The 23130-nt window shown below is 47.9% G+C and overlaps 1 protein-coding gene across 6 annotated transcripts; it reads right to left on the minus strand.

Annotated features, from left to right (window-relative positions):
* Positions 1-12669: 12669 nt before the first annotated feature.
* LOC123044540 (protein FAR1-RELATED SEQUENCE 5) lies at positions 12670-18387 on the minus strand. 6 transcript variants are annotated; one of them, XM_044467308.1, is made up of 6 exons: positions 18046-18387; positions 17579-17866; positions 15915-16139; positions 13409-15814; positions 13275-13331; positions 12670-13078 (listed from the first exon to the last, which is right to left on the minus strand). In XM_044467308.1, exons 3-5 carry the CDS (start codon positions 15964-15966, stop codon positions 13279-13281), a joined length of 2511 nt encoding a protein of 836 aa, XP_044323243.1. In that variant the 5' UTR covers positions 15967-16139; positions 17579-17866; positions 18046-18387; the 3' UTR covers positions 12670-13078; positions 13275-13278. The 6 variants fall into 6 exon arrangements, with proteins under 6 accessions (XP_044323243.1, XP_044323242.1, XP_044323240.1 ...); XM_044467307.1 differs by having other exon boundaries at positions 15915-16235; XM_044467305.1 differs by having other exon boundaries at positions 13409-15821; positions 18046-18386.
* Between the last annotated feature and the right edge of the window lie 4743 nt (positions 18388-23130).

Here is a 23130-nt window from a genome sequence, read left to right on the forward strand (position 1 = left end):
GGGAGACGTCTCCTCCTTCTTGATCCAGCAAGGGGGAAGGAGAGGTTGAGGAAGACAGCTCCATCGGCAGCACGACGGCGTGGTGATGGTGGAGAGGCAGTACTCCGGCAGGGCTTCGCCAAGCACACAACGGAGGAGGAGAGGTGTTGGGGAGGGGAGGGCTGCGCCTTGGAGGGTGGTGCAGCTGCCCTCCCCTCACCCCTCTATTTATAGGGGGAAGGGAGAAGGGGGCCGGCCCCCTAGAACCCATCTAGGGGGGGTGCGGCGGCCAAGGGGAGAGGGGGAGAGGGTGGCTTGCCCCCCAAGCCAAGGGGGCGCCCCCTCTAGGGTTCCCCCCCTCAACCCTAGGCGCAAGGGCCCAAGGGAGGGGGTGCGGCCAGCCCACCAGGGGCTGGCTCCCTGCCCCACGCAGCCCATGTGCCCCCCGGGAGGGGTGGCCCCTCCCGGTGGACCCCCGGAACCCTTCCGGTGGCCCCGGTACAATACCGGTATGACCCCGAAACTTCCCGGTGTCCGTTTGACAACTTCCCATTTATAAATCTTTACCTCCGGACCCTTCCGGAGCTCCTCGTGACGTCCAGGATCCCATCCGGGACTCCGAACAACATTCGGTAGTCACATACTAGTCTTCCTAATAACCCTATCGTCACCGAACCTTAAGTGTGTAGACCCTACGGGTTCGGGAGACATGCAGACATGACCGAGACGCTCTCAGGTCAATAACCAACAGCGGGATCTGGATACCCATGATGGCTCCCACATGCTCCTCGATGTTGTCATCGGATGAACCACTATGTCGAGGATTCGATCAAACCCTGTATGCAATTCCCTTTGTCAATCGGTACGTTACTTGCGCGAGACTCGATCGTCGGTATCCCAATACCTTGTTCAGTCTCGTTACCGGCAAGTCACTTTACTTGTACCGTAATGCATGATCCCGTGTCCAACACCTTGGTCACATTGAGCTCATTATGATGATGCATTACCGAGTGGGCCCAGAGATACCTCTCCGTCATACGGAGTGACAAATCCCAGTCTCGATCCGTGTCAACCCAACAGCTACTTTCGGAGATACCTGTAATGCACCTTTATAGTCACCCAGTTACGTTGTAACGTTTGATACACCCAAGGCACTCCTACGGTATCCGGGAGTTACACGATCTCATGGTCGAAGGAAGAGATACTTGACATTGGCAAAGCTCTAGCAAAACGAACTACACGATCTTTTATGCTATGCTTAGGATTGGGTCTTGTCCATCACATCATTCTCCTAATGATGTGATCCCGTTATCAACGACATCCAATGTCCATAGTCAGGAAACCATGACTATCTGTTGATCACAACGAGCTAGTCAACTAGAGGCTCACCAGGGACATATTGTAGTCTAAGTATTCACACATGTATTACGATTTCCGGATAATACAGTTATAGCATGAATAAAAGACATTTATCATGAACATTGAAATATAATAATACTTTTATTATTGCCTCTAGGGCATATTTCCAACACCGGCTTGTACGTCTCCTTGGCCTTGGCGAGGGTGCGCCGGATATCCGCCCACTTCTCGCACTTGTGGATCCGTTTGAAGACGTGGAGGTACTTGAACTCCTGGTCGCCATTGTCGTCGCGGTACATGGCGAACATGCGCAGCAGCTGCGCCGAAGAGCGGGCATCAGTTGGCGCGGGAGCGCAAATGGGCGCGCGCACGACGAGAGGAATAGGGAGAGGACGGCGTGTTGTACCTGATCCTCGACGCTTGTGCCGCTCTCCAGGCGAGCCGCGACCTCCTCGACGATCCCATGCCATTTGTTGCACGCCGTTTGGATGAGCCCCCAATGGTTCGCCATCGCCTTCGAACCCCGCTGCATGGGGACGCCTTTGAAGTAGGGGTCGACGAGTTTACGCTCGTCGAACTCGGTCTTGATGCGGTACCAATACGTGTCGAAGCTCTGGTTTGTGTCGGTGATCAGGTCGAGGCAGACGACCTTTCACGCTTCGGCGAGGCACTCATCTTCCTTGGTCGCCCACTTGATGCGTGGCTCGCCGGTCTTGGCCGCCCCTTTCTTCTTCTTCTTCTTCTTGCCTTTCCTCGTCGGCGCCGGCACCTCCTCTTCCTCCTCCTCCTCATCCTCCTCCTCCTCCGGCTCTTCCTCGCCATAGTCAAGCTCGGCGTCCATGTCGCCGAGATCAGTCGAGCTGTCTTGGGTAGTGAACCCGGGGAAAGCGGCGGCGGCAGCCGAGACGGCTGCGATGATGTCTTCCATGTCGGCCTCCGTCGCGTCGGCGTCGCCAAGATGCGACGAGGAGGAGGCTTGCGAGTAGAGGCCGCGGCGGAGAGGTGGCGTCGGTGAAGCTGCGTAGTCCAGCGGCGAGTACGTGTATGGAGGGTACTGCACGCCGACGAACGCGGGCGATAGCATGCGCTGGACCGCGCGCCCATGGGGAAAGGTGATGTTGGGGTTGAAACCACCGTGGATGTCGCCATCGGCATAGCCCGGCGACGGCGTTCTCCATGGGTGTGGCAACAACGAGAACCCCGCCGGAGAGCTGACGCTTTGCTGGCTCCAGGCCGCGTGCGGGCCGTGTGTTGGGGAACGTAGTAATTTCATAAATTTTCCTACGCACACGCAAGATCATGGTGATGGCATAGCAATGAGAGGGGAGAGTGTTCCTCCACGTACCCTCGTAGACCGTAAGCGGAAGCGTTATGACAACGCGGTTGATGTAGTTGTACGTCTTCACGATCCGACCGATCCAAGTACCGAACGTACGGCACCTCCGAGTTCAGCACACGTTCAGCTCGATGACGATCTCCGGGCTCCGATCCAGCAAAGCTCCGGAGATGAGTTCCGTCGGCACGACGGCATGGTGACGATGATGATGTTCTACCGGCGCAGGGCTTCGCCTAAACTCCGCGACGATATGACTGAGGTGGAATATGGTGGAGGGGGCACCGCACACGGCTAAGGAACGATCCGTAGATCAACTTGTGTCTATGGGGTGCCCCCCCGCCCCCGTATATAAAGGAGCAAGGGGGGAGGCCGGCCGGCCCCTTGGGGCGCGCCAAGGAGGAGGAATCCTCCTCCTAGTAGGAGTAGGACTCCTCCTTTCCTACTCCTACTAGGAGGGGGAAGGAAGGGGGAGAGGGGTAAGGAAAAGGGGGGGCGCCGCCCCCCTCCTAGTCCAATTCAGACCAGAGGGGGGAGGGGGCGCGCGGCCCATGCTGGCCGCCCCTCTCTCCCTTCCCCTAAGGCCCATAAGGCCCAATACTCTCCCGGGGGGTTCCGGTAACCCCCCCGGCACTCCGGTTTTCTCCGAAATCACCCGGAACAATTCCGGTGTCCGAATATAGTCGTCCAATATATCAATCTTTATGTCTCGACCATTTCGAGACTCCTCGTCACGTCCGTGATCACATCCGGGACTCCGAAGAAACTTCGGTACATCAAAACTTATAAACTCATAATAAAATTGTCATCGTAACGTTAAGCGTGCGGACCCTACGGGTTCGAGAACTATGTAGACATGACCTAGAACTATTCTCGGTCAATAACCAATAGCGGAACCTGGATGCCCATATTGGTTCCTACATATTCTACGAAGATCTTTATCGGTGAAACCGCATAACAACATACGTTGTTCCCTTTGTCATCGGTATGTTACTTGCCCGAGATTTGATCGTCGGTATCCAATACCTAGTTCAATCTCGTTACCGGCAAGTCTCTTTACTCGTTCTGTAATGCATCATCCCGTAACCAACTCATTGGTTACATTGCTTGCAAGGCTTATAATGATGTGCATTACCGAGAGGGCCCAGAGATACCTCTCCGACGATCGGAGTGACAAAACCTAATCTCGAAATATTCCAACTCAACATGTACCTTCGGAGACACCTGTAGTACTCCTTTATAATCACCCAGTTATGTTGTGACGTTTGGTAGTACCCAAAGTGTTCCTCCGGTAAACGGGAGTTGCATAATTCTCATAGTTACAGGAACATGTATAAGTCATGAAGAAAGCAATAGCAATATACTAAACGATCAAGTGCTAGGCTAACGGAATGGGTCATGTCAATCACATCATTCTCCTAATGATGTGATCCCGTTAATCAAATGACAACACATGTCTATGGTTAGGAAACATAACCATCTTTGATTAATGAGCTAGTCAAGTAGAGGCATACTAGTGAAGTTATGTTTGTCTATGTATTCACACATGTATCATGTTTCCGGTTAATACAATTCTAGCATGAATAATAAACATTTATCATGATATGAGGAAATAAATAATAACTTTATTAGTGCCTCTAGGGCATATTTCCTTCAGTCTCCCACTTGCACTAGAGTCAATAATCTAGATTACATAGTAATGATTCTAACACCCATGGAGTCTTGGTGCTGATCATGTTTTGCTCGTGAGAGAGGCGTAGTCAACGGGTCTGCAACATTCAGATCCGTATGTATCTTGCAAATATCTATGTCTCCCACTTGGACTTGGTCCCGAATGGAATTGAAGCGTCTCTTGATGTGCTTGGTCCTCTTGTGAAATATGGATTCCTTTGCCAAGGCAATTGCACCAGTATTGTCACAGAAGATCTTCATTGGTCCCGATGCACTAGTTATGACACCTAGATCGGAAATGAACTCCTTGATCCAGACTCCTTCATTTGTTGCTTCCGAAGCAGCTATGTACTCCGCTTCACATGTAGATCCCGCCACGACGCTTTGTTTAGAACTGCACCAACTTACAGCTCCACCGTTTAATAAAAACACGTATTTGGTTTGCGATTTAGAATTGTCCGGATCAGTGTCAAAGCTTGCATCGACGTAACCATTTACGACTAGCTCTTTGTCACCTCCATATATGAGAAACATATCCTTAGTCCTTTTCAGGTATTTCAGGATGTTCTTGACCGCTGTCCAGTGATCCACTCCTGGATTACTTTGGTACCTTCCTGCCAAGCTTATTGCTAAGCATACGTCAGGTCTGGTACACAACATTGCATACATGATAGAGCCTATGGCTGAAGCATAGGGAACATCTTTCATTTTCTCTCTATCTTCTGCTGTGGTCGAGCATTGAGTTTGACTCAACTTCCCACCTTGTAGCACAGGCAAGAATCCTTTCTTTGCCTGATCCATTTTGAACTTTTTCAAAATTTTGTCAAGGTATGTGCTTTGTGAAAGTCCTATTAAGCGTCTTGATCTATCTCTATAGATCTTGATGCCCAATATGTAAGCAGCTTCACCGAGGTCTTTCATTGAAAAACTTTTATTCAAATATCCCTTTATGCTATCCAGAAATTCTATATCATTTTCAATTAATAATATGTCATCTACATATAATATCAGAAATGCTACAGAGCTCCCACTCACTTTCTTGTAAATACAGGCTTCTCCAAAAGTCTGTATAAAGCCATATGCTTTGATCACACTATCAAAGCGTTTATTCCAACTCCGAGATGCTTGCACCAGTCCATAAATGGAACGCTGGAGCTTGCACACTTTGTTAGCACCTTTTGGATCAACAAAACCTTCTGGCTGCATCATATACAACTTTTCTTCCAGAAATCCATTCAAGAATGCAGTTTTGACATCCATTTGCCAAATTTCATAATCATGAAATGCAGCAATAGCTAACATGATTCGGACAGACTTAAGCATCGCTACGGGTGAGAAAGTCTCATCGTAGTCAACTCCTTGAACTTGTCGAAAACCTTTCGCAACAAGTCGAGCTTTATAGACAGTTACATTACCATCAGCGTCAGTCTTCTTCTTAAAGATCCATTTATTCTCAATGGCTTTCCGATCATCGGGCAAGTCAACCAAAGTCCATACTTTGTTTTCATACATGGATCCCATCTCAGATTTCATGGCCTCTAGCCATTTTGTGGAATCTGGGCTCATCATCGCTTCCTCATAGTTCGTAGGTTCATCATGGTCAAGTAACATGACTTCCAGAATTGGATTACCATACCACTCTGGTGCGGATCTTACTCTGGTATACCTACGAGGTTCAGTAGAAACTTGATCTGAAGTTTCATGATCAATATCATTAGCTTCCTCACTAATTGGTGTAGTTGTCATAGGAACCGGTTCTTGTGATGAACTACTTTCCAATAAGGGAGTAGATACAATTATCTCATCAAGTTCTACTTTCCTCCCACTCACTTCTTTCGAGAGAAACTCCTTCTCTAGAAAGGATCCGATTTTAGCAACGAAAATCTTGCCCTCAGATCTGTGATAGAAGGTGTACCCAATAGTCTCTTTTGGGTATCCTATGAAGACACATTTCTCCGATTTGGGTTCGAGCTTATCTGGTTGAAGTTTCTTCACATAAGCATCGCAGCCCCAAACTTTAAGAAACGACAACTTTGGTTTCTTGCCAAACCATAGTTCATAAGGCGTCGTCTCAATGGATTTTGATGGTGCCCTATTTGACGTGAATGCGGCCGTCTCTAAAGCATAACCCCAAAACGATAGCGGTAAATCAGTAAGAGACATCATAGATCGCACCATATCTAGTAAAGTACGATTACGACGTTCGGACACACCATTTCGTTGTGGTGTTCCGGGTGGCGTGAGTTGCGAAATTATTCCGCATTGTTTCAAGTGTAGACTAAACTCGTAACTCAAATATTCTCCTCCACGATCAGATCGTAGAAACTTTATTTTCTTGTTACGATGATTTTCCACTTCACTCTGAAATTCTTTGAACTTTTCAAATGTTTCAGACTTGTGTTTCATTAAGTAGATATACCCATATCTGCTCAAATCATCTGTGAAGGTGAGAAAATAACGATACCCGCCGCGAGCCTCAATATTCATTGGACCACAAACATCAGTATGTATGATTTCCAACAAATCAGTTGCTCGCTCCATAGTTCCGGAGAACGGCGTTTTAGTCATCTTGCCCATAAGGCACGGTTCGCAAGTACCAAGTGATTCATAATCAAGTGATTCCAAAAGCCCATCAGTATGGAGTTTCTTCATGCGCTTTACAACGATATGACCTAAATGGCAGTGCCACAAATAAGTTGCACTATCGTTATCAACTCTGCATCTTTTGGTTTCAACACTATGAATATGTGTATCACTACTATCGAGATTCAATAAAAATAGACCACTCTTCAAGGGTGCATGACCATAAAAGATATTACTCATATAAATAGAACAACCATTATTCTCTGATTTAAATGAATAACCGTCTCGCATCAAACAAGATCCAGATATAATGTTCATGCTCAACGCTGGCACCAAATAACAATTATTTAGGTCTAAAACTAATCCCGATGGTAGATGTAGAGGTAGCGTGCCGACCGCGATCACATCGACTTTGGAACCATTTCCCACGCGCATCGTCACCTCATCCTTAGCCAATCTTCGCTTAATCCGTAGTTCATGTTTCGAGTTGCAAATATTAGCAACAAAACCAGTATCAAATACCCAGGTGCTACTGCGAGCATTAGTAAGGTACACATCAATAACATGTATATCACATATACCTTTGTTCACTTTGCCATCCTTCTTATCCGCCAAATACTTGGGGCAGTTCCGCTTCCAGTGTCCAGTCTGCTTGCAGTAGAAGCACTCAGTTTCAGGCTTAGGTCCAGACTTGGGTTTCTTCTCTTGAGCAGCAACTTGCTTGCCGTTCTTTTTGAAGTTCCCCTTCTTCTTCCCTTTGCCCTTTTTCTTGAAACTGGTGGTCTTGTTAACCATCAACACTTGATGCTCCTTCTTGATTTCTACCTCCGTAGCTTTTAGCATTGCGAAGAGCTCGGGAATAGTCTTGTTCATCCCTTGCATGTTATAGTTCATCACGAAGCTCTTGTAGCTTGGTGGCAGTGATTGGAGAATTCTGTCAATGACACTATCATCAGGAAGATTAACTCCCAGTTGAATCAAGTGATTATTTTACCCATACATTTTGAGTATGTGTTCACTGACAGAACTATTCTCCTCCATCTTGCAGCTGTAGAACTTATTGGAGACTTCATATCTCTCAATCCGGGCATTTGCTTGAAATATTAACTTCAACTCCTGAAACATCTCATATGCTCCATGACATTCAAAACGTCGTTGAAGACCTAGTTCTAAGCCGTAAAGCATGGCACACTGAACTATCGAGTAGTCATCAGCTTTGCTCTGCGAGACGTTCTTAACGTCGTCAGTTGCATCAGCAGCAGGCCTGGCACCCAGCGGTGCTTCCATGACGTAACTTTTCTGTGCAGCAATGAGGATAATCCTTAGGTTACGGACCCAGTCCGTGTAATTGCTACCATCATCTTTCAACTTTGCTTTCTCAAGGAACGCATTAAAATTCAACGGAACAACAGCACGAGCCATCTATCTACAAACAAACATAGACAAGCAAAATACTATCAGGTACTAAGTTCATGATAAATTTAAGTTCAATTAATCATATTACTTAAGAACTCCCACTTAGACAGACATCTCTCTAGTCATCTAAGTGATCACGTGATCCAAATCAACTAAACCATGTCCGATCATCACGTGAGATGGAGTAGTTTCAATGGTGAACATCACTATGTTGATCATATCTACTATATGATTCACGTTCGACCTTTCGGTCTCCGTGTTCCGAGGCCATATCTGTATATGCTAGGCTCGTCAAGTATGACCTGAGTATTCCACGTGTGCAACTGTTTTGCACCTGTTGTATTTGAACGTAGAGCCTATCACACCCGATCATCACGTGGTGTCTCAGCACGAAGAACTTTCGCAACGGTGCATACTCAGGGAGAACACTTCTTGATTATTAGTGAGAGATCATCTTAAAATGCTACCGTCAATCAAAGCAAGATAAGATGCATAAAAGGATAAACATCACATGCAATCAATATAAGTGATATGATATGGCCATCATCATCTTGTGCTTGTGATCTCCATCTTCGAAGCACCGTCGTGATCACCATCGTCACCGGCGCGACACCTTGATCTCCATCGTAGCATCGTTGTCGTTACGCCATCTATTGCTTCTACGACTATCGCTACCGCTTAGTGATAAAGTAAAGCAATTACAGGGCGTTTGCATTTCATACAATAAAACGACAACCATATGGCTCCTGCCAGTTGCCGATAACTTCGGTTACAAAACATGATCATATCATACAATAAAATATAGCATCACGTCTTGACCATATCACATCACAACATGCCCTGCAAAAACAAGTTAGACGTCCTCTACTTTGTTGTTGCAAATTTTACGTGGCTGCTACGGGCTTAGCAAGAACCATTCTTACCTACGCATCAAAACCACAACGATAGTTCGTCAAGTTGGTGATGTTTTAACCTTCGCAAGGACCGGGCGTAGCCACACTCGATTCAGCTAAAGTGAGAGAGACAGACACCCGCCAGCCACCTTTAAGCACGAGTGCTCATAACGGTGAAACCAGTCTCGCGTAAGCGTACGCGTAATGTCGGTCCGGGCCGCTTCATCTCACAATACCGCCGAACCAAAGTATGACATGCTGGTAAGTAGTATGACTTGTATTGCCCACAACTCACTTGTGTTCTACTCGTGCATATAACATCAACGCATAAAACCTAGGCTCTGATGCCACCGTTGGGGAACGTAGTAATTTCATAAATTTTCCTACGCACACGCAAGATCATGGTGATGGCATAGCAACGAGAGGGGAGAGTGTTCGTCCACGTACCCTCGTAGACCGTAAGCGGAAGCATTATGACAACGCGGTTGATGTAGTCGTACGTCTTCACGATCCGACCGATCCAAGTACCGAACGTACGGCACCTCCGAGTTCAGCACACGTTCAGCTCGATGACGATCTCCGGGCTCCGATCCAGCAAAACTCCAGAGATGAGTTCCGTCAGCACGACGGCGTGGTGACGATGATGATGTTCTACCGGCGCAGGGCTTCGCCTAAACTCCACAACGATATGACCGAGGTGGAATATGGTGGAGGGGGGCACCGCACACGGCTAAGGAACGATCCGTAGATCAACTTGTGTCTATGGGGTGCCCCCCCGCCCCCGTATATAAAGGAGCAAGGGGGGAGGCCGGCCGGCCCCTTGGGGCGCGCCAAGGGGGAGAGGGGGAAGGAAAAGGGGGGGCGCCCCCCTCCTAGTCCAATTCGGACCAGAGGGGGGAGTCTCTCCCTTCCCCTAAGGCCCATAAGGCCCAATACTCTCCCGGGGGGTTCCGGTAACCCCCCCGGCACTCTGGTTTTCTCCGAAATCACCCGGAACAATTCCAGTGTCCGAATATAGTCGTCCAATATATCAATCTTTATATCTCGACCATTTCGAGACTCCTCGTCACGTCCGTGATCACATCCGGGACTCCGAACAAACTTCGGTACATCAAAACTTATAAACTCATAATAAAATTGTCATCGTAATGTTAAGCGTGCGGACCCTACGGGTTCGAGAACTATGTAGACATGACCTAGAACTATTCTCGGTCAATAACCAATAGCGGAACCTGGATGCCCATATTGGTTCCTACATATTCTACGAAGATCTTTATCGGTCAAACCGCATAACAACATACGTTGTTCCCTTTGTCATCGGTATGTTACTTGCCCGAGATTTGATCATCGGTATCCAATACCTAGTTCAATCTCGTTACCGGCAAGTCTCTTTACTCGTTCTGTAATGCATCATCCCGTAACCAACTCATTGGTTACATTGCCTGCAAGGCTTAATGATGTGCATTACCGAGAGGGCCCAGAGATACCTCTCCGACGATCGGAGTGACAAAACCTAATCTCGAAATACGCCAACTCAACATGTACCTTTGGAGACACCTGTAGTACTCCTTTATAATCACCCACTTACGTTGTGACGTTTGGTAGTACCCAAAGTGTTCCTCTGGTAAACAGGAGTTGCATAATTCTCATAGTTACAGGAACATGTATAAGTCATGAAGAAAGCAATAGCAATATACTAAACGATCAAGTGCTAGGCTAACGGAATGGGTCATGTCAACCACATCATTCTCCTAATGATGTGATCCCGTTAATCAAATGACAACACATGTCTATGGTTAGGAAACATAACCATCTTTGATTAATGAGCTAGTCAAGTAGAGGCATACTAGTGACGTTATGTTTGTCTATATATTCACACATGTATCATGTTTCCGGTTAATACAAATCTAGCATGAATAATAAACATTTATCATGATATGAGGAAATAAACAATAACTTTATTATTGCCTCTAGGGCATATTTCCTTCACCGTGCCCACCGGGTGGATTCATCATCGTCGTGCGAGCCGCCTCGGCTTGTTCGGCCACGCGCTCCACCTGCTCCGTCGCCGCCGCCGCGGCCGTCGCGTGTGCCGCTCTCTCCCTGGCCTTCTTGGCCCTGTTGCGCCTATCGGCGGTGACGGCTTCCCGGCGCTGCACATTCGCCTTCCAGTCGGTGTTGGCCATGCCCGGGGGCTTGGACAACGACGTCCTCGGCTTCCTTTGCTTCGGCTGGGCGACGGCGGCGGTTGTGGGATCCATCGCGGCGCGGGGCATCACGTACTTCTTCGGTGGCATGGCGGGCGGCTTGGAAGGGAGGAGGTGGAGTTTGGCGGGAGGAATGGAGAATGAGAGGGAAGCCGAGGGGGAAAGCGGGAGGAAAGAAACGGCGGAAAAAGGGCCTCCTCTCGCCGACAGAGCGGCCCCACGCCACTTTTCGCTTCTGCCAGGCGACACTCGGGCGCTTGGGTTCGGGGCGGGATCGCCGGCTCTGGATTTGGCCCAAACCGACGGTAAACGAGGTCCTGGGGGCACGACTGGGCCGATTTTCGGTCACCGACGCTAAAAATTCACGCGGGAGGGGGGGGAGAGGGGGGAGGGGGCGGGGGCTGTTGGGGGCACGGCTGGAGATGCTCTTATGAACATCCGTCCGATCCCGTAAATAATTGACGGACAGTCCATGTACTTTTGTGGACACTGCAACAAGTGAAGAACATATTCTAACATGAGAAAGCACTACAACTCACTATAGCACATGAACCAGCTAAGATTGGTCACTTATGTTTGTGGAATGATAGCATCGGCTAGAACACTAATGTACCGCCCGCTGTGGCTGCTCGTGTCTACACTGTTAAGTTATAAAGCTTTGCTTTGCCTTAAAAACTCTTTGCTGAGACAATCTAGGAAGACAGAAGGTTCACGAGAGAGGGGAGAGAAAAGGGAGAAAACACACATGCCTATAGTGATTTCTTTTTTATAATAATCCCTCCATTCTAAATTATTTGTCTTAGATTTGTCTCTAGGCAATGCAAATACTACATTTTGCTATGCGAATTTTAACTTTTGGTACGGGGCTCACGTGAGCCCAAATCCCAGGTCACTTTTCCTGTTGTTCATTTCCAACCGAGGAAAGAAAAAGGGTCTATCTAGGGCACATCTGCCCTAAAAAAAAAGAAAAAAGAAAGAGAGTATCCACACGAATCTCCGGATAAAATCATAGGACTTACATGTGCAATACTTGGGGCACATCTAGATATGCTTTAGTAAAACTGAAAGAAAAAAGTATGCTTTAGTAAAACTGAAAGAAAAAAGTATGCTTTAGTAAAACTGAAAGAAAAAAGTACCCCTGGTCGAAACAAGGCCTGAAAATTTGCGATTGCCTTGTTTGTATTTATTTAATTCATATTCGCCAAAATTATATGGACAGCCAGTGAACTTGACAAGTGTAAACAGAATATATCACATAGGTGTAGAGATGACATGAACATTCATTCCTCCATACTAGTACATCTACAGGCGCCGCATGCACCATCAACACAGGCACAACACACACACAAAACGCATCACCCTTTTCATCATCATCTACTGGTAAGTCATTGCCGCTTGGTGGTCGAACAGTCGACCTTGATATGTAATCGGTCTGAGGCGCCATGGGGCAAGCGGTAGGTGGAACTGGACAAGTCGTAAGCTATGAAATGGACTGGAAAAGTTCCAGCAGCCTTAAAAAAATCTATTCAAAAATGATCTGCACAGCCGATAAGCCCATCATCATTATTCCCAGCTCATTAGTTATTTCTACGCACCACCAAATTGGTATGGCAGCCAGATATACCATCATCCAGCACCTGTTTGAAAGAAAAAAGTGTGAACAAAACTAAATATTTGCTGGCCGGCGATAAACAGACATTTTCCCAAACAGGTCACTTGAACAAATGATACATCTTGGGTAAATTGATAGGGTAAGAACCATAAAGACCTTGGCATAGTATAACAGAATAGTTCTCTTACTACGTTTCATGCTTGTAGCAAGAAAGTGGTTACCTGTCTAGCGGTAATCCAACGTACCAGCACCCATTGTGAAGGGAAAGGTTAGAGAATCTGCATTACAATTAGCACTGTTAAATACATGTTGCGACAAACAAAAAGGGGGGGAATCATCTTGATTGAACAAGTACCATCAGCAGAGCCATCGATAAAGTTAGCATGATTGTGCAGACCGTCTGTGATCATACTTTCAACTGGAATTTGAGTACGGTCACAATTAGCACCAGTAATAGCAGCTATGTCAGGGGGGCTGTTTTCAAGAAATTGTTCGACTTGACCCATAAGTATGCTCGATTGGCTTTCCATGTACGCAAATGATTCGGCAGAGGTTGCAGCTCTAGCCGCTGCTATACTGAATATTCGACACAATAAAGTGTGACGCTTTGTCTGAGGATCACCATCAAAAGAGTACGCGTAACCACCATTTGAAGATCCTGATCTGGCATCTTTCCTCCACCTTTTCAAGATGTACTGAGGAGGAATGTCCTTGATATTCCTAGTGTCAAGTACCTTCAGCATATGGCGACATGGAATGCCTACAAACTCAAACCTCTTGCAACTACAATGTGACATGGAATTGAGCGAATCATACTTAACAAAATGATCTTTTGGATTGTCCTCGCCAGTTATCCTATACTCACAGATTGTGCCCATCTCGCCACAGTTATATAGCATGCAATCCATGTACAATTCAAACTCTCTTTCAAACATTCTATAGGCAGCAGGTGTATACACATTTGCAGCTTGCCTTAATATTCGCATCGGAGGTGGCTTCTTTGTGCTTTGATTGGCACTCACATCAAGTTGCAGTTCTGCAGACCGACGATCACATAATAATTTTTCAAACTGCACAAAGAAACTCAAAAGGTCGAATTCTAGGGATAAATATATTTTAAGCTCACTACTCAAGTTGTCCTTCTGTTGGACGCTTTTCATATCAGCGTAAAATGCCTCACGACCATATGGTAATGCCCATTTCTCCTTAACAGCAAGAAGATCTGCTAGCCATTGATTATCTTTTAGGTCATGATTTTCCAACATTTCTCTCCATGCCATCAAAAACTCAGCCTCATCTTCACAATCAAATAGGCATCTCTTGAAGTTGTATTCTAAAGTTCTTGACCCATGGAATGCTTGACTTAACTGTTGAAGAGCATTTTGGTAAATTTGCCAAACACAAAAACGATGTGCCGTCTCAGGCCAACTTACTGCAACAGCTTCACTTATCACAGCCGATCTATCAGTTAACAATGTCTTGGGATGGGTACTATTCATTGCCATCTTAAAAGTATCAAATAGCCATCTGAAAGCTTCAAAGCTCTCATCATAAAGTAATGCAGTACCAAAGATGACAGTTTGCCTATGATGATTCAGACCTGTAAACAAAGCAATCGGCCTACCATAGCCTTGCACTGCATATCCTGAATCAAGGCATACTACATCACCAAAGTGGGTAAAATCCATGATGGACTTGGAATCTGCCCAAAGAAAATTAGTCAAGTACCCATCTTCATCAGATTTTACTGCATAGAAGAATGAAGGGTTGTCATGTTGCATCTTTTGTAGGTACTCCAGAGTGGCACCTACATCACCATAGTGAGGAACTTTACACTTGTACCTTTTCCAACTTCTACCTTCTAGACTGTTTGAAGTGGCATCATCCTTGATAAGATTTTGCTTGCCGTAACAATCGTCTAGTGATTCATCATACAAATCTACTCCACAATCTTGATAACTTCCAGCCGCTAGTGATGTCATCACAAGATCAGAAGCTGCTGCAGCGCCAAGACCGTGATTGTGGAAGGTGACAAACTCAGTGACATTATACTTGCCGTTAGATGCAAGTCTGATGACCATACACGCTGGGCAACCAGTTCGTGTCTCCGGACGAGGCTTCTTTACTCTATTTGCTCCTCTTTTCTTCTCACGGAACCCTTCTTTTGAACAAACAAACATCCTTCTAGTGATAACATTTTCAGCATTTACTGTCATGCTTGCCCTTCTCACGTTAAATCCAATTTTCCCTGCATACATGCTGTAAAATTCATATGCCTCATCTTCATTTTCAAACTCTGGCGTTACCACAGTATCATCCACCAGATTTTCTCTCACAGCCCGTGCTTTACGCCTAATTTTCTTTGCTTTCAACATATGAATCGTAGAAGCTGTTGCCAACTGATGGTTATGGTTTGGTACAAATTCTGTCAAACGGTACTTGCCATTGGGAGTAAGCCTAATGGTCATGCTTGCTGGGCAACCAATTCTTGTTTCAGGCCGTGGGCACTTTGATTCCTTGGCACCCTTCTTCTTCTCCCGAAAACCTTCTCTTGAGCAAACAAATGTCCTCCTAGTGATGATGTTTTTCGATGTTGTCCAGAGTGTTGATCTCCGAACAAAGAAGCCCACCTTCTCCGCATAAATATTGTAGAACTCATAAGCATCATTCTCGTCATCAAATAGCATATTTACTTCCGGCAACATCTTCTCATTGCAGCTATTAATCACAGGAAGAACATCGGCTGCCACCACATCCGCCACTGCTTCCTACCCATGAAAAATGGCAGCACCATGATAAGGTAACAAGGCTTTGTTCTTCCTTAAGACCTAGTGGAAAATAGACAATAGTAGAGAACATACCCCATTTTGTTGTGGATACGCAGGATTCACATGAGGAGGCCAAGATGTGCATGGACGCAGGACTACATGTCCAGGCCAGGACTGTTGTGCTAATCTCAGATCAGTGGTGGGGCCATCTGAAGCAGTAGGCATAGAATTCTGGACTAAGGGAGGTGGCACAAGCGGAGTAGCAATTCGGGGACCCTTCTCCTTTGTACCACCGCCGCTGTTGCTGGACATTTTGTTCTACATACAGGTATACGCCAGTCACGAGCACTCAAAATCCACTTGATAGACAGAATGAAGCTTCTTGTAATTGCACCCTACCGCTAGGCAACACAACTTCAAGAAAAGAAAGAAATGTGGTCAATAAATGAAGCAGCAGTTTACCAATCAACCTTTGGACTATTTAGTCTAATACATCGTGAATACTACTAAAGAATAAAGGGCAGCCCGGTGCATGTAGCTCCCGCTTGCGCAGGGTCCGGGGAAGGGTCCGACCACTTTGGGTCTATAGTACGCAGCCTTTCCCTACATTTCTGTAAGAGGCAATAAAAAGAGGATGAAAGAGGAAATGTTGATTGGCCAAGAAATTAGCATAGATGTAAACAAAATCAACCGAGAAATCACAACAAATTCTTCCACAGTAGAGCTGAACCTGATGGCCAAATTGGATAACCTACTGCTAGATCCGTCCACAAGCAGAACTCGATCCAAGTCAAGCTATGCTGCGCAACCGGCTGGATTTCACTGTACACAAGATTACCTTAAAAGTCCTCGGGTAGGACGGAAGAACCGAGGAGGGAGAGGGAATTGTGATTCCCTACACAATGGTGGCCACTACCATGCAGCCAGGCAGTGGTGGGCACATGACTATATGTAAGGTAAGGCAGACTTAAGCCTTTAGGGAGAGGGCTCCAACCTCACTAATGGACAAGAATGTCAGTACATGTGTATACATATGTAAAATTAAGTTATTTGTGACATAAACTCTGAAAAATCCCGATTTAAGCAGATCAAACCACCCATTACCTTCCTACCACCTCAATCCTCGTATTTGCAATTCAGAGTATTTTCCAAAACATTCAAACCCACCACCGCAGCTCAATTATGAACACAATGGCCACCACTACGGATCAGTCCCTAAAAAACCCAATCGCCCAGTCAACTAATATACCTACTTATACCGACTGGGAACTTCCAAGCATGACAAATGGGACACCCAAGACCACACCACTAACTCTATGCATTCGGTTTATTCAGTTTGGTAAATACCCTTTTGTGGTATGTACACTATCCATACTTCGGTCAATATGGTACATTGGTACTATAAAACTAAAATGCGATTTGGTTTTGGTATATACCAAACTATTTTGGTATGGCTTCGATTAAACCAAAGTTGACGCAAATTTAAAAATGAGAGAACGACGCTTTCTTCCTGTCCTATGTATCTCTGAAGGTTCTGAACTTCTATTCCATACATTTGTCACAACAGGACTTGCATTAGACTAGCCATGACAATTAACTAGCACTAGAAAATTACTCCCTCCGTAAACTAATATAAGAGTGTTTAGATCACTACTTTAGTGATCTAAACACTCTTATATTAGTTTACAGAGGGAGTAGAGGTTAGTGAAGGCATGGATGGATAAATTTCACAAACTAATTAGATGCTGGGAGCAAACCTTATGATGTCAAGGACAAGTCATCTTTGGACCGTAGCACTAGCAGTATAGCATTCCATATTATGCTACAGAACGTAACATAATATGTCTCACCATGAGTGTTCAGATAACGGGAATCACAGACAGAACAAAAGAAAACAGTGTCAGTACGTCACAACCTCCCATAGCCATGGGGCACGAGCATTGCCACAATACCAGTTGCCAACTTCACAAGATGGCAGCTTAGTACTAATTAGCACAGCCCAAGCACCTTTACAGTACTCAGCAGCATTGTAAGTTCCTTCAAATCTGAAAAGTCAAGCGAAATAGGTAACATCAATTTATGAAACCTCTGTATAAGACATGATATCGATGGAATTGCCATTGTTCAGAAACCTATTCGCAGCAAAAAAAAAAAAAGATCCCACTCATTGGCTCATTGCAACTTTGCCACCATAGTAATTAACTAATTAAGGTACAGGAATTACCTGAAGCTTTACCAGGTTGTGCTTGGGCGGGGACGGAGAACGCCGGGAAGTAGGAAGCTGCAACCTGCGAGGGCCGGTGGGTACGGCGTCGGACGGGCGAGTAGCTGAGCAGGCCGCTCGCTTGACGGTGGAACGGCACCGGAGGCGTGGCGATGTAGCGAGGTTGAGCGCCGGACGGCGAAGCGGCGCCGGAGGCGTGGCGAACTGGCGAAGCAGCGAGCCGTTGAGCTCCCGGTGGTGAGCGCGCCGCCGTGTTGCTCGCTAACGCTAGGGTTCGTCTGTCGGTCTGCCCGATGCGCTAGCTGCCGCTTCGGGTAAATCCTATCTGACGCTCAATGCGCCAGATACTCGGCATAGCGCACAGGCGTAGGCTCCATGCCCACTGGCAGGCTCAGGCTGTGTTTTCTTTAGGGACTGCCTATTCGGCGCACTTTATTTGAAGAACGGAGTTAAATATTTACATACGCGTTCATCAAATCCGGTCTTCACATGCCGGACGTGTTCGTGAACACTGACTGGGCACTCTTTAAATCTCTCGTTCACGGTACCCTATATTATTCATACTAAAACATGCAACGTGAATAAACTACGCAGATCATTAAACGGACATTGAAACAAATGTAGAAATGCACACTTCGATCACCAACTGATCTCTATACGATCGCCAAAGTTCACATAAACCACATAAATGACGGACAAGTTTAAACTAAACTACTAAAAACTGGAAATTAAAGACGGAGACGGCGGAGCTTCGCCACTTCCTCGCCGGTTCTTAGCCCTTCGATGGCCGGCGCTGCTGTAGGCGTCCGCGGCAGAAGGTGGATCGTCAGAGTTGGAGCTGTCGTCAGAGGAGGAATCAGAGATGACAGTGTATCCCTTCATCCGCCGGACAACCCAATTCTGCTTCCGCTTGAGCTTGGCCACCCTCGCCGCCTCCATCGCTGCCTCCGCAGTCTCGTGCTCGGACTGCTCAATGGCTAGTCGGAGTAACTTGGCATTCTTCCTCCGAAGTTGGGGAGCGTCCGGCTTCGCCATCGTAAGTGACCGGCGGTGGACCCATGCGAGGAGCCGCTCCTCCTTGCCACGCACCACCGGCATCCCACGGCGACGGCGAACGGATTGCTCGACCTCGTCCCTTTCCCTTGCATGTTGTCTCCCACGGTAGGCGGCGCGCGCCTTCGATTTAGGCGTGCGCGTCGGCGGCGCCGGCGGAGCGGGCACTGGAACCCACCGTTGCCCTTGCGGAGAAATGACCGGCGGAGGAGGTGGGCGACGAAGGGATGGCGCGGATAGAGCCACCCACGCGGAGCTATACGCCAGTCGGGAGGGGCTAGCTCCAACGCACTGCGCCGGCGGGCAAGCGGCAACGAACCAGACCCGAAACTGCCCCGTGACCGCTCCATCGCAATGCAGAGGGCCAGCTCGTCCTCACCATCGACGGAGCCATCGGAGCGGCTGCCAGAGCTCGACATGGTCACCGGAGATGGGATTGGATTGTTAGAGTGACATGTTTCGGGATTAGGGGTGCATGACACGTTGGTCACTCGTCCTTTGGGCTGGGCTGGGCTGGGCCGAGGAGCCCCCGAAACTCATCATCTAGCAGAAGGAATGATCCAAAGACTTTGCGTGTACTCCAAGACCTTGAGATAGTCCATGACACATTTGCCTCTAGGTTCAACCAACCTATCTGTAAACTCTGGTACCCCGATGTATGTATAAACCGACGTACCAGGCCCGTAGAGGACACATTCATTCCTATATGATCTCATGCTAGATCACCTATAACTTGCACCCCATTTGTCGTGGTACTAAGGCTGACAGTAGAATGGGGGGTAGGTATGGAGAGGCAAGATCCTAGCTATGGAGTAGTTGTATACACAAGGGATTTACGAGTTCAGGTCCTTCCCGGAGGAAGTAACAGCCCTACGTCTCGGAGCCCGGAGGCGGTCGACTGGATTATAAGTGTATGAGTTACAGGGGTGCGAACCCGTCTGCCAGTGGAGGGGGTGGCTTATATAGTGTCTGCTAGGACCCCAGCCAGCCCACGCAGCGGAGGGTTTAAAGTACATTAAGGCCAGGCGTTACCTGTAACGCCTTACATAAAGTGTCATCATGGCCATAAAGACTACTTAATTACAGACCGTTTGGATACAGAGTGGCTCTTGATCTTCTGGTGGTCGAGTGAGTCTTCATGGTCGACTGTCTTCAAGTCCGTAGAGTGGAATCCCTCTTGGTCGACTGGAAGGCAGCTTCTTCTAAAGATGTCCTTGGGGAGGGTACTTTGGACGGGTCCATGACCCTACCTTAGGTACATGACTTCATCATTAGCCCCCGAATGCATCGAGGTTTGAGTGAGGAAGGAGTTGATAGTCTTTCCGACCTGTTTTTGTGTTCTGAGCATGTCTCATTCTGGATCAATGACTTTTTAATGATGGCATCAACTTTTCTTTCAGTCGCCTTGATCCATTCTTTTCCTCTGTCGAGTGAACCTTTGAACTTGGTGGACTTCCGAGCGACGGATCTTAGGAAATCTACCGTCTGACAGGTTGCTCTGCTGTTAGCGGATTTAGTGGGATCCGAATTTTGGGAAGCGCACGAAGCGGGGAGGACCGCGGTACTCGGATGGGATAAGGCGAAGACGCCTCGATATCCGCGTCGCCTTTTTCGCCATGTATCGCGCGCGCGACTGTTTCGGGATTTGATAGGATCGCCCGGGCCTACCTGTCAGCCACTCGGAAGTGTCCCTATATAAGGTGCCGGATGAGGGTTTTTGAACAGTGCGTCTCCATTCCCCACTCCACCTTCCTCACCCTCGCCTGCTGCGCCCGCTTTTGCCTCTGCCCATCCACTCCTCGCACGCCTCGCCGGCGACGATGGTGAAGGAGAAGACGACAGCCTTGGAGCGAGCGAAGAAGGCGACGGCGATGGCGAAAGCAAAGGGAAGAGCGACCAGTCGGGGTGGATCTTCGTCGCGGTCCCGCCTGCCGCAAGGTTGGGTCCAAGGAGATTGGATCCGCTCGACCATCACCCAGACGGATCTCGACGATCTGGCCAATGAGGGACTGATCTCCCATGGGTCAGCAAGACTTCCGGGGACCGAGTGGCAACCGCAGCCACTAGAGGGTGAGTGTGTTCTCTTAGCCACTCATGTAGATCGCGGATTTTCTCTACCACCGAATCTTTTCTTCCGAGGGTTTCTGAACTTCTTTGGGGCACAACTCCATCACTTCACCCCCAATTCCATTGCCTACCTCGCCGCTTTCGTGTCTCTGTGCGAAAACTTCCTGGGTTGCCGACCGCACTGGGGTCTCTTTAAGCACATATTCACTTGCCGTTCCCAGACGGTGAAAAAGGCGAGTCCAAATATGAGAGGACTAAAGTAATCCAGATGTGTGGGGGTCTTGGAATCCAAGTGAGGAGTAAGAGTGCTTTTCCAGCCATGACCCTTCCCGAGTCGGTTAGAGGGTGGCAGCCGACCTGGTTCTACTGCCAAGACGAGTCGACGCCGGGGCAGTCGACTGGTCTCCCTCCATTCTCCATGGACCGAGTGAACAAGCCGTCTTCTCTGAAGGTGCTTCCGGAGGAGAAGGCTCAGGTTAAAATGTTGATGGAGCGCGTAGTCCAGCTCATTCGGGACGGAGTGACTGGCATGGACCTTCTGGAGGTTTTCCTTCGTCGGCGTATCCAACCACTCCAATACCGAGGCCACCCGATGTGGCTGTACTGTGGTACTGAAGATACCACTCGGGTCCATCCAGAGGCGGTCAGTGACGCCACACTGGAGAGGTGGATGGCTGCCATCATGGGGAATAAGGATAACCCTCGAGGGGCTAGGAGGATACCACCACTCGACCATACCTATGAACCGGACACAGTATGACCACTTATCCCCGGTTGTGGTCCTATTTTATTCATTCTGTTTCGCTGCAAATCGGTCGATTGACCTTTGTCTTGTTTTGTTGTCTGCCAGGCCACCACCGAGTTGTACTCGATGCCCAATGGGGCGTAGACACCGACTGAGGAGGAGGAAGGAAGTGGGGGCGAAAGCCCGGAGGAGTGGGATTCGAATGGTGATGACGACGATGAAGATGATGACTCTGATGAGGAGGAAGAAGAAGAGGAGGAGGAAGTTGCACCTCCCCGTTCTGAAAGACGCTCGGAGCTTGTCCATGACCCTGCAGCTGAGCGTGGTAAGGGGGTTGTGTCCGTCGCGCAGTCGACCAAGCGTCCTCGGACGACTTCTCCTGCGCCGACTGAGAAAGCTCCGAAGCAATCTCGAGTGGCGCGGTCGAAGCCGACGAAGGTCTTGCCGAAGATGAAGATGGTGATCCCCACTATCTCAGGGTAATGGTGTAACTTGAGTTTTCTTGTTTCACATGAATTTATTCTTGGTCGATTTGTGAGCTGACCGATTGACTTCTGGAATTGTAGTGCTGCTACTTCTGATACCTCGATCAGACCCGAAGATCACAAAATGGAAGACGCTGTCATTTCAAAACCTGGTACGACCTTTTTAGTTCCGTCTTCAGTCGGTTGGACCTTTGTCTTTAATTTTGACTCTTTTCTGCAGCTCCACTTAACGTCGTTATTGACCTTCCTGACGACGATGACGAGGAACCACTGAGGCCGAGGAGGAATAGGAAAGCGTCTGCTGGCAAGGCGACTCAGGATGTGTCGGCACCCGAGACGTTGGTTGTGGAGGGGGACAGCGTCACTCGGCCTACCGTATCCTTTGCGGTGCCGCTGACGAGTGCTCGCCCTTCGTCGTTGAGTGCTGCTCAGCCTTCACTTTTCTCGACCCACCACGTCCTAGAAGACCAAGCCAGCGCTGCTAAAGAAGCAATACGCCAGGCAGGGGTCATGATGGAGCAAGTGAAGGCAATCCGAGACGCCAGTCAGGCGGCTTATGACGCCAGTTCGGCTCTTTAGAGCAATGTTCAGGTTAGTCGGTCACCGCCTGTTCTGTTAGGATATGATATCTGAAAATCCTTCTTTCTGAAAATCTTAGTATATGTCGTACACCCACTGGGTGCGTCGATTGAAATTCCGAATTAGTGGGGGCACGCTGAGTGCACCCACTGGGTG

The sequence above is a fragment of the Triticum aestivum genome, chromosome 2B, assembly GCF_018294505.1.
Source record: "Triticum aestivum cultivar Chinese Spring chromosome 2B, IWGSC CS RefSeq v2.1, whole genome shotgun sequence".
Classification (NCBI taxonomy): domain Eukaryota; kingdom Viridiplantae; phylum Streptophyta; class Magnoliopsida; order Poales; family Poaceae; genus Triticum; species Triticum aestivum.